Genomic DNA, 16,656 nt, shown 5'->3' on the forward strand with positions numbered 1-16,656 from the left:
TTGGACTTTGGAGCTGGAGTAGGCTATTCAGCGTTTCAAGCCTGTTCTGCAATTCAATAAGATGATCTGATTGTTATCTCAACTCTACCAGCCTGTCACTTCCACAGACTAACGACCTTCTGAAAGAAAAAAAATTCCTTTATCTCGGTCTTAAGAGGTAGACCTTTTATTCTTAAACTGTGTCCCTGGTTGTATTCTCACCCAAAAGAGGAAACATTCTCCCAGTATCAATGCTATCAAGTCCTGTCAGGAACTTGCATGTTTCAGTAAGATCATCGCTCGTTCTTCTAAACTCCAGTGAGTATAGGCCTAACTTTTCTTAATGTAAGCACTTAAATCCAGGAGGAGTGGTGTGCAGCTTCTCTAAACTCCTCCTAACACAATTATGTCCCTTTTCCAATAAGGACACTAAAACTGTGTACTGTATTCCAGATGTGGTCTCACCAAGGCCCCGTACAGCTGTGAGTCTTCCCTACTTTTAAATTCCATTCTCCTTAAAATAAATGCTAACATACTATTTGCCTTCCTAATTATTTGCTGTATCTGCATACTAACATTTTGTGATTCATGTACCAGGGCATCCAGTTCCCTCTGTATCACACAGTTCTGCAATCTCCCTGCATTTAAATAGTATATTACTTTTCTATTCTGCCTGCCATAGAGGAAATACTCACTCTTTCCCACATGATTCTCCATTTGGAAATTCTGCCCAATCACTTTATCTGTTTATATCCCTGTGCAGACTCTCTATCTTCACTTAACGCTTATTTTCCTACCTATCTTGATGTCATTGGCGAAGTTAGCTACTATACATTTGATTCTTTCATCCAAGTCATTGATGTAAATTGTAAATAGTTGAGGTCCCAGCACTTATCCCTGTGGCACTCCACTAGTTACACTTGCCAACCTGAAAATGACCCATTTGTCAAATTACTGCTGGAAACTGTTACAAAATTAATTGTGCAGTTCCAAGTTGGTCTACAGAGCGGTCAAGTGTTTGGAATTTTGAAACACTGCTAATTAGAATTCAACCCTTGCTCATGTGTTTCCAGGGATTCTGAGGTAATCCCAAAACGGGAAGTGGAGTTGATTCCTTGGAATATCAAAGGAAGCTACTGAGGGACATTTATAGGCTTGAGGAATTAGTTTAAAGATGGTAGATTAAATTCAGAGCAAGTGTGTGGTGATGTATGTTGATTTAAAGATGAGGCAATAATTATACACTTGAACTAAGATCACTGCTGTGGGAGAGCCAAGGAATATGGGGATACAAATTCACAGTAAATTATGAAAAACATCTCAGTTTACCAGGTAATAAGACTCTAAAAATATAAACTAATGGAATTCCTAACTTACCAAGTGATAAAGAAAATGAAAGTCAAGAGACATGATGATTTACAACTTTTATAAGACTTAAATTAGGATACTGTGTGTTCTACACTCTAAAAGGATATTGAAAATTTGGAAAAGGTAAAATGTACATTCACTAAGATGTTACCTTGGATGAATAACTTCAAATACAAAGGAAATTGGAAAATCATTTTTTTCTCATGAGAACATTGCAGATTATCAAGCTGTAGAAGCGTTCAAAATTATAAAAGGATGTGTCGGGTAGATTAAAGGGGAATTATTTCATTCTGGGTAGTTGAGTTCAGAACGAAAAGGCATAGATGCAAAATTTGAGAAATTTAGCGAAGAGCAGGCAAAACAATTTTGCATGGAAAATTTAGAAGATGTGGAAATATATCATCTTAGAAAATTAGATTGGATGGCTGGATGAAGGACAAAAGGTGACTAAATGTAGTTAGAATTATTTACTTGCTCAGGTTAATTACCAACATGCGCTGATTGAGTTGTGATGTGGAGATGCTGGCATTGGACTGGTGTAAACGCATTAAGAAGTCTCATAACACCAGGTTAAAGTCCAGCAGGTTTATTTGATAGTAAATGCCACAAGCTTTCGCAATGCTGTTCCTTCGTCAGGTGAGACTTTTTGTCTGTTGGAAACCTGTTGGACTTTAACCTGGTGTTGTAAGACTTCTTACTGATTGAGTTGAACAGCCTGTTATAAATTCTACATGTAAGGTTTACCATGTTCCTGAAAATGGCATCATTGAAAGCAAAAGAAACAATGAATTGTGAAAACATTGACATCCTTGAACTTTATAATGTTTACTGCGCACACCAAGTTGGCTGTACCAATGTTGTGATCTTAAAGTATTCCTTTGATGCTCCTGTTAACCTGTGGTATCACACATGCACTTTACTTGATTATGGTGGGAAATGTTGATGTTTCTTATGACTATTGATTTAAAATTACAGTTGTGCTATACAACTGAACAAAATGATTAACTGTGCATAGGTCGAGACTGTTAAATAACAACTGGATTTATTTGGCTGAGAGGAATGGACTGGAAGTATAGGAGTGCATATTTCATGAATAATTAGCTTCCAGATTTTTGGTTGTAACATCTGGTTGTAATTCCATTATTTATTAAATACTGTCTGGTGTAATATTTGTAATTACTAATTTTGAGCTTAATAGCAAACTTTTCTCTAGACTGTATTAGTATTTTTTTTCAAATTGCTGAGACCATGACACTGTTTTCTGTTTCTACAGTTGACAAGAACTCTGTCTTACTCTTAAGAGAATACTGCTATACCTGCCGTAATGATCCCCAAACTTTATCTCTGTACTGATGTTTGCTGATGTTGGTTTGGTATGGCTGCTGCTGATGAATCCTTTGTGGAAGGACAAAATGGGAGTTTTGTGACCTACATAATTGACATAGTGGAAAAATGGACCGGCTTAGAAATCCTGGAAGGCTCCTTGCATTACTTGGATTACCTCTTGTGGGTTTTCACTCCCCTCATCATTGTCTTCATTCTGCCATTGTTTATTATTCTGTTCCTGTACCTTTCCATTCTTTTTCTGCACATGTACAAAAGAAAGAGGGAGCTGCAAGAGGCTTATTCAAATAATGTTTGGGATGGTGCTAGAAAGACTTTGGCAACTCTGTGGGATGGACATGCAACAATATGGCATGGTAAGCAGTTTTCATTTTTAGTATTGGTATTATTAAACTGTTGATCATTGCTGCTAACAATAATGATTATAGCTATCAACAAGGAAACGTTAGGCACTTTTTTTCTCCCTTTGAAAAATAAGGGATTATTCAGTTGACCCATTCTAAAGTTCTTGAAATTACAAGGAACTAATATTGATGATGCAGCCAAATAAACTCAAACACTGGTTGAAGATTGAAAGTTAAGTTTAAATGAAAGAGAAATTCAGAGGGAATTTTTTCATTTAAAAAGTAACTGTCTACGTGAAATAAGATTCCAAGGCAGATAAATCAAAACTTTTGTGGTTGAAGTGCTTTGGGAATAAACTTGACCTTCTATTTATGAAATGTGAATCGATTTTATTTTTATATTTGAGACAATTTTCACCAATTATGATTATGACGTTATGATGGGCTAATGTAAGTTGAGTAAAGTATTTTCTGTTAATCTTGAAATTTTCATGTCTACATTATACGACTGTATTAAGAGCACAGAGCAAAATACAGTGTTTGGCTGCATGGAAAAGCTTGTGCCGTAACTAGCCTAACTTTGTGATTTCATTACCTTTTTGCTGTGTTCTCTTGAAAGCATTGCACTGTTTTGTTTGAATGGCCTGCCTTGGTATCTTATGATGTGACAATGCGGTGGGGTAAAGCACAGTAAGAAGTCTCCAAACACCAAGTTAAAGTCCCACAGGTTTATTTGGCAGCACTAGCTTTTGGAGTCTCAAGCTCCTTCATCAGGTGAATGAGGACTTGTGCTCACAAACAGGTCGTATAAAGACACATACTCAATTTACAAGATAATGATTGAAATGCAAGTCTTAAAGGTACAGATAGTGTGAGTGGAGAGAGGACCAAGCACAAGTTAAAGAGGTGTGTATCATCTCCAGCCAGGACAGTTAGTGAGATTTTGCAAATTGTGAGGATTACAGATAGTGTGATGTGAACCTGAGATCTCGGTTGAAGCTGTCCTTGTGTGGAACTTGGCTACCAGTTTCTGAAAAAACCCACAACACCAGCTTATCGATTCCTGCTCAGTGATTCTACTGTGTCGTGAAGGCTGCCTTGGAGAACGCTTACCCAAAGATCAGAGGCTGAATGGCTGTTACTGCTGAAGCGTCCTCCAACCTGGAAAGGAACACTCTTGCGTAGTGATTGTCAAGCAGTGTTCATTCATTCATTGTTGTAGCATCTGTATTGTCTCCCCAATGTACCCTGCCACAGCAACCTCTGCAAGACGTGCCTGATCATCGAGACAGATGCCATCATCTCGCGTGAGAACACCATCCACCAGGTACACGGTACATACTCTTGTGACTTGGCCACCAATGTCTACCTGATACACTGCAGGAACGGATGTCCCGAGGCTTGGTATGTGGGGGAGACCATGCAGACCCTACAACAACGAATGAATGAACACCACTCGACAATCACCAGGCAGGAGTGTTCCCATCCAGTCGGGAGCACTTCAGCAGTCACGAGCACTCCGCCTCTGATCTTCGGGTAAGCGCTCTCCAAGGCTTCACGACACACAACAACATAGAATCGCTGAGGAGAAACTGATAGCCAAGTTCCGCACATGAGGACTGTCTCAGCTGAGATCTTGGGTTCATGTCACACTATCTGTAACCCCCACGACTTGCCTGGGCTTGCAAAATCTCACTTACTGTCTTGGCTGGAGACAATACACATCTCTTTAACCTGTGCTTAACCCTCTTTCCACTCACATCGTGTGTACCTTTAAGACTTGATTACATGTAAAGGCTCGCATTCCAACCATTATCTTGTAAATTGAATTTGTGCCTTCATATGACCTGTTTGTGAACACAAGTCCTCACTCACCTGATGAAGGAGCTTGTGACTCCGAAAGCTAGTGATGCCAAATAAACCTGTTTGACTTTAACCTGGTGTTGTGAGCCTTCTTACTTTTGGTATCTTATTCCAGATAGCAGTTTCTGTTGTGGGGGGACAAAAGTCCTTCTGAATTTCTCCTGAACTGAATGTTCAGAATTTCATCCTGCGTTTGAGCTATTTACTTGCATTAACTCAATTGATTCACTTTGTAATTTCAAAGCCTTGATTGGTTTCCCTGGAATTCTCCTCGTTTTCAAAGCAAAACTAACTTCCCTAATGTTTGTCACTAGGTAATAGCTGTAATCATAGTTGTTATGCTCACTGGTATATTATCCTTTGAGGTGATGAGAAATATTTAACAGGTGGCATCAAACCAATTCTTTAGGTTCAGAAGTACAATTTTTTTTTGTTCTGTATTTTGCTAATGCAACTTGATGACTTTGAGCGTGGCAGTTTCATAGAATCATCTACAATAACCTCATACGTTTTTCTGGTCAGATCACTGCACAGCTTCCATTTAACACAAGGACTTCACTCTTTCTTTAATGTTAATAGTTATCCAAGTTGAATCATCATTGTGGCTAGCTACTCAGTCAATTATTCAAAACACCAAATCTTCAGAATATTAATATATTTCTCATGATTTACACTATGCATTACATTGCTGTGGTTGGCAAACTTGGAGGTACATTAATCTATCATTAAAATAGACAGAGTCCCAGAACTAAACAATGAATTGCTTCGCTGTAACCTCTTTGCACTTTAAAAGTTTTTCTGCTTTTTAAGGCTACCAATGCCATATTTTAACTAATGTTTCTTTGTTGTTAATGCTGCATTGTCAAAGATGCATCTTTTTACAAGATGTTAATTTTGAGACCGTGTCTGTTAGTTCAGGTGCATCCCATAACATTATTCAAAGAAGAGCAATGTGTTATTTCCAGTATGCTGGCCAACATCCATCTGACAAGCAACCCCATCAAAATAGTTCAGGCTCTTATCCAGTTTTTCATTTGAGAATCTGTGTGCCAATTGGATGCTGCTTTTACTACAAAGGACGGTGACTACTCTGCGAAAGTATAAATGTTTTCTTGGATTGGCCTTTTAAGTGAAGCATTATCAAAATTTTGCTGGAAGATTAATATGTATCGAATGCAATTCCTTTGTATGTCACAAGCGAAAAAACATGATCAGGCTATTTAAATATCACCTCATTGCCTGAAAATGTGTTGTTGTCCTTCAGCTTGGAGACTGAATTCACTAGAGGCCTGGTTTTCCCACCAGCAAAAGTGTAACTTGGGTATTGTGCCAAATATGCATAGTGATGTGTTGTTCAACATTAAATCTGAGACTAGTTTAACCTGCTTGTTTGTTTCACAATGACTTATAGTTATTATTGTAAGAATTAAAACAACATCTAGAATATTTTAGGTAACATTGTGAAAAATTGATCTCTGACCATGTCTCATTATAAGCAAATATGCTGTCATTAGCTGATGAACAATTTGTGCCTCAGCAACAGAAACGTTTGAAATTACTTTAAAGATAGCTATTAGAAAAATTAATTCTGGGGTGGAAGGAAAACATTGAGTGGTAGCTAAGCTTATTCCTTGAAGATTTTTAAATGTTGAGAGATTTTGATAGATTGTTATAAAAAATAGGATCTAGGCACATGAAAATTCTGCCATAATGATGGGGTAAATTGGAGAGAATGGGGTTTGCTGCAGTGCACAACATGCAATCAAAGGGGTGAAGCGATATATGTCTTCAGGAAACTGCAGGTATAGAGTGGATTAAATACTGGGACCAAAGTGGAATTTAAAAAAGAGAGTAAGGATTTTAAATGTGATATTTTGGTATAGACATGTAAGCAATAGGTCAAAAAAGTTGCAATTAGTATAGGACAGTCCATGTGCAGCAGAATTGTGAACAAGTTGGATTTTATGGATGATAAGAAACCACCAAAGATATCATTTGAAAAAGCAAATCTGGAAATGCCAAGTAAGTGGTTTTCAGCAGTGCAGCTGAAGGAAGGACCGGAATAGGCAATGTTGTGGCAGTAGAGTAAAACAGGCTTAATATACAGGGTTTTAAGTTCAGCTCAGCTCAGGACATTGACTATATTCTAGTTTAGACCGTGAGAGTGACTAGTAGGGGGATAGAATCTAAGATAATGAAATGGAACTTATGGCCATACATAAAGATAATGATGTGGATTTTCTGATGTTTAGCTGAAGGAAATTGTTACTCCACCGTGACCTGATATTGGAAAGATATTTTGATTTCTTGGAAATATTATGGGTCAAGTTGAACAAAATTATTGTTGGGCTCATCTGACTATTGTATTCTGCCGGGTGCTAACTTAAGTCTTGGATATGAAGTTCTTAAATTACTTACCATGGGAGAATAGCTGGAAGATTAGGGGATGAGCGTAGGTGTGGATTGCTGAACAGAAAAGATCACCTCTTTTTCTTCTGCATTAATTACACAAATCAGAAATGCAAATACAAACAAAATATATGTAATTAATTGCCAGATCTGTCCAAATTTGGTAATGTTAGAGTTAAAGAAGCTCATGAGCTCCTCAGATTTGACTTTTGAGTAGCAGTGTTAGGATTAGAGTTTACAAGGGCGGTGGCCATGGGAAATAGAGCTAAGGATTACCCTTGCACTGTCCTCAAATGATCCTGAAATTGTTTTTGCTAAGGAAAGTGAAGCATGTTGCGGTCAAACTGGACTTTGGTGTCACACAATTTGCTTAACTGCTATGATTACATTGGAAGTCCTTTGATCTAAAGGAGAAATACTTCTTTTTCCTTTAGTCATTCATGGGATGTAGGCATTGCTGGTAAGGTGATTTATTGCCCATTCCTAATTATTCTTGAAAGTGAGTAGTTTGCTGTGCCACATCAGAGGGAGTTAAGAGTCAACCACATTGCTGTGACTCTTGAGTCACATGGAGGCCAGACTGGGTAAAGATGGCAGATTTCCTTCTGCAAAGGACATCAGTGAAAACAGAGATTTTTACAACTATTGGTGATAGTTTTCATGGTTTCTATTACTGAGACTCGCTTTGTATTCCATTTAATTTACTGCGAATGAGGACATTAAAGACAGGGACAATTAAACAAAGTTCAAAAATTAAGGCACAATTAAACAGTTGCAGAGAGAATTTAGTGGAAGGATTTGAGGAGTTCAGGAACGAATTGGGAAAAATATATCCTTTAAGTAGCTGGTAACAGCATACGTTAAAGCAGGATTTTGCACACCTGAAACACACAAATGATGTTGAACTAAGAGATATTAGTAGGCTTAGCTGAAAAGATGAATTTTGAGAAGATTTTAAAAGTGAAGTGGGTGGCTGGAGAGAATAGGACCAAAGCAGTTGAAGGCTCTTAACACAACTGGGGAAGCACACAGGTCCCAAGGTCAGAGGGCAAGGTGGAAGAATGTGGAGGATACACCTGCATATGGTTAGCACTGCTGCATCACAGTACAGAGACCTGAGGTGTGTGGAGTTTGCACATTGTCTCAGTGTCTGCGTGGGTTTCCTCCCGCAGTCCAAAGATGTGTAGGTTAGGTTGATTGGCCATGCGAAATTGCCTCTTATTATGCCCCAAGTGTGTAGGTTAGATATGTGGGGTTGCGGGAATGGGCTTGGATAAGATGCTGTGTTGAAGAGTCACTGTAGTCTCAATGGGCCGAATGGTCTCCTGCAGTGTAGGGATTCTATGATGCTATGATTCTATGAACTATAAAATAAGTGATACCTAAAGTTATGATAATATAATGGAGATTATGAATATGTTGCTATAAAGAGGGAAAGTAAACTCCTGGATGCATTTTTCTTGCAAGAGAATCCTTTATAATTTGAAAGTCATAGAAAATGTATACATTTCAATTCAATAAAACCATTGAAAAATTTCCTTCAGGAATGTTAAATTATAAATCACCTAATATTTGACTGTTTTCTTGGGAGAGGAGGACTTAGTCCATCTAGTCAGGAATTTGGCAGTTCTACAAGTGGGTTTCCTGGTTTATGGTTCAGTAATTTAAAATTATTTTTAAAAAATTGAATTGAATCTCCTTTATCTATAGTTCTGTAAAGACCAGAACACACTGAAAAATGAATGTTATTTCTTATTGTAATTTAATCAAATAATCAGCACACTCAACCTTGACCATACACAAATGATAATGACCAATTGCTATTTGTCCACAAAACTCTGCTAATAAATTTGGCTAATTACTTGCTGTTTATGTCCATTAGCCTTGTGCTATCATTTATTAAAGAGGAACTTTTAAAGAAGCCTTTCACGTTGTAGGGTGTTTTCACACATTTAGTGAAACATAACTGGCTCCTATAAAAATGTAAGATATAGACCACTAACGATTTAAGAGAATGACAGATTTTGAGATGAATGTTTGGTAGCCCCTATTTCCATGATTTGCTAGGTAAGTTTAGACAAGTAGAAATGATAAATCCAAAATCAGTACAAGTTGAATTGGATTAGTGTAACAGCAGTCTATAATTAAAACAATACAGTGCTGTGTACTGAATGTAAACTATACAATGTCTCATTTTCCACATGTCAAAATAATGACAATGTATTCACTGATATGCAACCCAGTGTAATTAGAATTGAATTGCTGTCTAAACTCTCCATTATTGCTTATCTGCTGTTGTTAGCTTGAAATATGCAACAAACTTTTGTTGCATTTATGCCCAATTCAGATTGGTTTTGTAAATTCTTATTTTTAAGATTTAAAATCCTACAAAAGCAATATAAGCATAATGATCCTCCCTTACCATAAAATGCATATATTCTGTAAGTATTAGTCTAACTCTGTTCCTTTTTCCTCAGGTTACGAAGTTCATGGATTGGAAAAGATTCCTATTGCAGGGCCTGCACTGATTGTTTATTATCATGGGGCCATACCTGTAGACTATTACTATTTTTTAGCTAAAGTAATTATCCATAAAGGAAGAACCTGCCATTCTGTAGCTGACCATTTTCTTTTTAAATTACCAGGTACATTTAATTTTATTTTCTGTACTTTTTGCTGGAGTTATATGTTCTGCAAAACGAGTTCTAAAATCAAATTCAATGATGAAAGCTTTGCAAAAGTTAAAATTGCAGTAACAATTACCATTTGTTTGAAGTATGTATCTTTAAATATTTCCTAGAATCATAGAATGGTTATAGCACAGGAGGACACCATTCAGTCCATTGGATTTATGCTAGGTTCATTGCAAGAGTAACTTATCTAGCCCTGCTCCCCCATCTTTACTCCATCTCCCTGCAAATTTCTTGTCTTTAGATAATTATCCATTCCTGTTCAAAATAGAATATTTTGAAACTAAAGAAGATAATGATATGGGTAAGTTCGTTAAATAATCTCAAATGTTGTGACATTACTTTAAATAATTTGGCAGTGTAGTAACCAGTAAAATCAGTCTAGAGATTTATGAAAACATTTAGTTCGAGTAGGATCTGAAGAAAATTTTAGTTTATCTTTTAAACTGTAGAATTAAGTGACACAATAAAAGTTAATGATAAGTCAATATTTAAAAAGAAGTTGAAGTGTACAAATAGTGTGGAATTGGCATGTATCAGGACTTAGTCACTTTCCTCCCTTCCTTAGCCGTGATTTTACCCAAGACAAACTGCCAACACAAAACAAAACATAAACTGATCATGATGCATATTTTGTGTTGAGACAGAGGTAATCTTCAAACTTTTTCCTTTTGTGCAAACTCAGCATATCAAAATTTAATACCATCTTTTGGAAGGGAGCTATTGCTGGGAACTGAAGCAAGCATATGAGAGATGAATCATGCAAATACATATTTGGAAAGTGTGAATTTGTTACAATAGAAAAAATGAGAGGACATAATAAAATGATTTTGGGTATTTTAATGGTTGTTTTTCCAGATTGGAGAAATCCTTGTAAGAACTGAAAACTGAACAACGAGTATTTGTACTATTTGTAAAAAAAACTGAAGGAAGAGTTTAATTAGTCTTTCACTTTAGTGTTGAGAACATTATGTTTCTCTCTGAGTATGCATGTGTGGGGTTGCAAGAGAGAAAACAATGTGTTTTTTCTTTGACATAATGAGAGCAGGAGCATTTTGTAAGGATATTACATCAATTCAGATTTACAATAGCTTCAGATGTAAAGGATGGATTTACCAGGTGAATACTGGATATGTTGGGATTCTAATGAACAAAAATAAGAAATGCCTGTGCATCTTCTAAACTATTTGAACCCTTTGTAAGCTATATTGGAAGAAAATTGCAGTCTATTGCATTTCAGATTGAGAGCGGTCAGTAGCTCTATAAATGACTGCAGGTTGAGGTGTAGCAAAAACAACATGACCTAAAGAACAGATGGTGGATGGAGAAAGTGCAGGTGTTCCAGCAGTTAGCTGACAGCCATGATGAGCGAGATTTCTTTAGCGCAGTCAAGATTACCAAAAGCCCAAGCATCCAAAGTCCAACAGCTGAACAAGAATGGATTGGTGCTCGTGAAGAACAGAGAGACAGCCAGCATCCACTGCAAGGAGCACTTTGAAGGTGTCCTTAACAGAGACTCTGCCTTCATTGTGAGGGTTCTTGACTTCACCCTGTAGCATGCTGCCCCCCACCATTTTAGCACAACCCCACCCTACCATGAGGTTGAACTGCCATCTGTCAGCTAAAGAACAAGCTAGCCATCAGGAACAGATGCAATTCCTGCCAAAGCACTAAAACAATGCAGAGAAGTACTATTGGCATGAATACATGACTTCATTTTTCTTGTCTGGAAGGGGGAGAACATGCCCGGAGATCTCAGAAATGTCATAATTGTGGCCATCTTCAAAAAAAATGACAAGCCTGACTGCAGCAACTACAGAGGAATTTCCCTGCTGTTGACCACAGGGAAGGTCATCGCAAGAGTCCTCCTCAATCACCTTCTCCCTGAAGACCTCCTCTCAGACTCAGCAGCTTTATTCGCCCACTATGGGATACAATGGGCATGATCTTCAATGTGCAAAACTACAAGAGAAGTACAGGGATCAGAACTAACCCTTGTACGTGGCCTGTTTCACATCACAAAGGCCTTTGACACTGTCAATTATGAGGGATTATGGAGCAGCTTCCTCTGTTTTGGCTGCCCTCAAAAGTTCGTCACCAACCCCTGCCTGTTCTGTGATGATTTGCAAGTCATGGTCCTCACTAGCGAATCCACCACAGACACAATTCATGTTCAGACTGGAGTCAAGCAAGATTGTGTCATTGCAGCAATGCTCTTCTTGATTTTTCTTGCTGCAGTGCTCTGTCTCACCCTCAGCCATCTCCCCTCTGGAATACAGATAAACTACAGAACAAATAGGAATCTATTCAACCCTGCCTGCACACTCGGAGACCAAGCTCCAAGCCATTGTTAACACCTTAACCGAGGCGTACAAGAGCATGAGCCTTGCACGGAACATGCGTATGACAAAGGTTCGTTACGCACCCACTGCCCAGTTAGCAAAGTCCACAATGAGGACTTGGACAACTTAAACCATGTTCCATATCTTGGGAGCCTTCTGTCAACAAGGCCAGATGTTCAAAACCGCTTTCAGTATGCCAGTTAGCCTTTGGCCACTGAGGAAGAGAATGTTTGAAAACTAGGAGGTCGAACCCAGCACCAAGCTCACAAGTCTACAGAGCAGTTCAGAGATGTGAACTATGTATAACAGGCACCTCAAATCCTGGGGACATATCACTAGCACGCCTCCGTTAAACCCTGTAAATCCATTGGCAGGATAGGCTCATCAATATCAGTGTTCTTACTCTGACCAACATCCCTAGCATCAAAAGATTAACTATGCTCTATCAGCTCCTCTGGGTGGGCCATATCGTCCACATGCCTGACATCAAACTCTCAAAATAAGTGCTGTACTTGGGAGCTTTGACACACCAAGTGACTTCCAGGAGGGCAGAAAAAAATGCTTTAGGGACACCCTCAAAGTCTCCTTGAAAAAGTGCAAAATCCTGAATGACACCTTGGAGTCCCTGGCTCAAGACTGCCTGAAGTTGAGGAAAAGCATTTAGGAAGGAACTGAACGCCTCATGTTTCATCGTTGAGAGCAGGCTGAAGCCGAGTGTCAACAGCGAAGGGAGCATGTGGTAACTCAGGTACCCCACCCACTCATTCCTTTAATCACCATCATCCCATCTGTGACAGACTGTAGGTCAGGGATCGGATGCCACAGTCGCCTGAACTTATTTTTACTGTGGAACCAAATCACCCTCAACTCCAAGGGACTGCCTACGAAGAAGAAACAATATCTAAGAGAATGGAAGTATTAGTTAATCGTTTTAAAAAACATTTTAGGAGTATCATTTGAGTTAGAGTTTACCTTGCAACATATTGGAAAACAACAATTGATTAGAATGTAAATGCTACGAAGTACATGAATGTTCAAACTACATTGATTTATGAGCAATATGTCACAGAATTTCTTAGAATTTTTTGGCATAAGACCATTATTTAAAACCAATATCTTCTACAAATTTATTGGTATCATTCATTGTATTCAAATCACTACACATTATAGCTATCTACCTGCAGTTGTAATTTGAGACAATTATAATTTTGAATCCATACTTTACCTATTCATCTACACCTTGCAACTTTTTTAACTGGTTGTAAATTTCTGTATTTTTTTGCCAAAATGCATTATCTCCGCTATCTTTAAATTTGTTATTAATGACGTGTGATTATTGCACAATAACATGCCCATCTTTTGAATTCTGATAATTTATTTTAAGAACCAGTTCCTTTTCTACAATTATATCTGAATAAAAGTTTCAAGGGTATACGTTTCTCGTAAAAAAAAAAATGGATGTTGGTTGCTAACTTCAAATGAAACCAGAATGCCTAACTACTGAGCTGTAAATCAATAAATAGAGCTCAAGTTAGTGTGAGTCAAACCTGGTTATCATTGTAAGCCCATTTAGTTTTGCTTTTGATGCTATTATTTGAGACAAGCATACAAAATACTTGGTTGCTTCAAATTTTTTTCACATTTATTTCTGCTACCTTTTATAGATAACCATGCACACAGGTTTCTAAATTTCTCTTTCAGGCTTTAAATTATTGTTGGAAGTTTTTAGTGTCATGCATGGTCCTCAAGAGGAGTGTGTCAAAGCTTTGAAAAGTGGTCACTTGTTAGCCATTTCGCCAGGTGGAGTCCGTGAAGCGCTCTTCAGTGATGAGACTTACAATATATTCTGGCGCGGTCGGAAGGGATTCGCTCAGGTGGCAATTGATGCTCAAGTGGTGAGTATAATTAAGTTATGGTTTTCTCTTTGGAGGATGCATTATCTACTTCAGTTTGTATTTTGTGTCTGTCTTTATTCTTTCAATGTTTTTGTTCCCAAAAGAAATCCCCCGTGGCTCTAAAGGAAAGTAGCTAACATGAACAGCTGTAATTTAAGTATTTCGCTTTTACAAACAGCTGTCAATCCTTTTATAGCTTCCACAGTCACAGTGATTGCATCATTTGCCAAGTGGAAAAATCTTTATTGCAAAGGATTAGTTGGCAGTTGTTCTTATTCCCAGTCCTTTATTAGTCCTCCATATTTAGCTGGCAGACACACTGAAAACATGCCATCCTAGTTATATTAAATATTAATGTTAACTGCAACCAGTGATTCATTCATAACTACCAATAGACTTGTACTACTTTAATGTGTCAGCTGTGGCTCAGTTGCAAACATTTGACGATGAATCAGGAATTTGTATGTTTAAGCCTGAATCCAGACTTAATCATAATAATCTAGACTAACAATCCAGAGCAGTACTGAAGGATTTATTGCACTTCCGGAAGGGATGTTAAACCGAGACCCCATCTGCTCTCACGGATGGATGTAAAAAAAAATACGACGGCACAACTCAAAGAAGTACAGTGCAGTTATTCCCTGTGTCTCCTGGCCAATATTGATCCACAATCAACATCACAGAAACATTAATTGATCAATTTCACATTGCTGTTTTTGGGAGCTTGCTGCACTGAAATTGGCCCTCATGTTTTCTACTTCCAATGGTGACTGCACTTCAGAAGTACTTAATTAGCTACATATCACTTTAGGACATCCTGACCTTGTGAAAGGTGCTATATAAATACAAGACTTTCTTTTAAATAGGAAATGATATTTCAAGCAAGCTATGCCCCCCACCTTAAAAATGTCTTGTGACCAGTGATACAGCAGACTCAGCAATGTAGAAAATGGGTTTGCACTGGTTATTTTCCAATTATGGGTTTCAGTAAGTCAGTCTTATCAGGAGGGACCGAACAGTGAGCAGCTAATTTGAATTATATTAGTAAAACCCAGACAGAACAAAGGTTGCCTGTCCCTTCTCCCTCATTTGGGAATGTGGCACAGAGGACTAAATTAGAAAAAAAAGTACAGGAGAAATATCGCTGCAAGTATTGTTTCATATGGAATTACAAATATGGCATAATCTTTTAAAAATGTATTGACTATATGAAATTACAGATTCAATTCAGTATTTCTTCAAACCATCGATTCAAAAATAAATAACCTCTGCTGTATAAAATTAATGGGATAATAATCACATGAGCAATCTAAATTTACTGAGCAAAATTTAAGTTAAATTAACAGCACCAAATATGGCATTTGCAGTTAATGCTGTAATACTGCAGTCAAAAACAAAAATAAATTTTAAGGTTTATTAAAACATAGTTTGTGAGCTACTGCAAATTGTGTTTTCAAGATTAGTGCTGCAAAATCTTACACTAAAAGTAATGGCGAGACTGTCAGAGCACATTTATTAAAAAGTAAATCAGATGCAATTTAAGGCAACTGCACAAGTGCCATTAAACGTGAAAATCAGGAAGTTTAACTGCATTGGTATATGGCCCAGGGACTCAACATTGAAACACTTGGAATGCATCAGTTTGCTGTACCCACAAAATTTCCCCTCAAAAATTAGACTTATTTGTGGATTTTTAATGATGTGCTGCAACTTAATTACCTCGAGCAATGTCTGTGGCACTGAAAATTAACTATTACATGTATGAATTTTAAAGTCTTTAGATTTTAATTATTGCTGGAGGTTTTTTATAAGTTTTTTTAAAAAACATTTTCATTGTCTCTTTCATTTTTCCTTTATTATTTTAATCTTCCTTCTCCCTCCTTATTTTGCTTTCTGTGCATAATTTGTCATTGAAAAAATATATATAATTTGCAGTCCTGCACTGCTCATTAAGAATTTTTCAGTCTGATTGGCTAAGGAGCTAGTTAACTGGTTAACATAGTTGTTTATCCAGTCTCTCCCAGTAGAGGGCTCTGCACTGGTGTCGATTTCCAAACACAGCAAGTTTCAGTGCAAAGCCATAGAAATTTTGCAGGTGAGTGTAATGGCTGACACTGTTCATTTGCAACTACCATAAAATCCAGGCCAGTTCTTATTACTAATGTATAAAGGATTTTCCAGAGTTGAACTGCAAACCCATTAGCTGATTTTAAAAACACTGAAGTTCTATGATTGATACTCCGTGGAACTCTACTAAGTACTTCTAACAACCCGAACAATGATGTGATTCTATTAGAGTTTTAATCTAGCTCAATATCTTTGATAGCCCTAGTTGAAAAGCTCAGCTGACAGGATGATGTTGGGTAGTCATGTTGGATTATCAATGATGTCATCATTGGCCAGTAACTAAGCTAATAAATTA

At 37.5% G+C, this 16,656-nt stretch overlaps 1 protein-coding gene across 2 annotated transcripts in view; it reads left to right on the forward strand.

Annotated features, from left to right (window-relative positions):
• tmem68 (transmembrane protein 68) overlaps positions 1 to 16,656 on the forward strand; it is a 45,030-nt gene that overhangs the window by 7,699 nt on the left and 20,675 nt on the right. Inside the window, exons 1-4 of one of the 2 annotated variants that reach the window (XM_080194217.1) lie at positions 8 to 157; positions 2,621 to 3,047; positions 9,785 to 9,952; positions 14,041 to 14,234. In XM_080194217.1, the coding sequence (XP_080050343.1) occupies positions 2,723 to 3,047; positions 9,785 to 9,952; positions 14,041 to 14,234 (687 nt within the window). In that variant the 5' untranslated portion in view covers positions 8 to 157; positions 2,621 to 2,722. Of the gene's footprint in view, positions 1 to 7; positions 158 to 2,620; positions 3,048 to 9,784; positions 9,953 to 14,040; positions 14,235 to 16,656 lie in introns of those variants that run through there. The other variant, XM_080194215.1, reaches the window with a different exon arrangement.

The sequence above is a fragment of the Carcharhinus amblyrhynchos genome, chromosome 8 (genome assembly GCF_965287045.1).
Source record: "Carcharhinus amblyrhynchos chromosome 8, sCarAmb.v2.hapA, whole genome shotgun sequence".
NCBI lineage: Eukaryota > Metazoa > Chordata > Chondrichthyes > Carcharhiniformes > Carcharhinidae > Carcharhinus > Carcharhinus amblyrhynchos.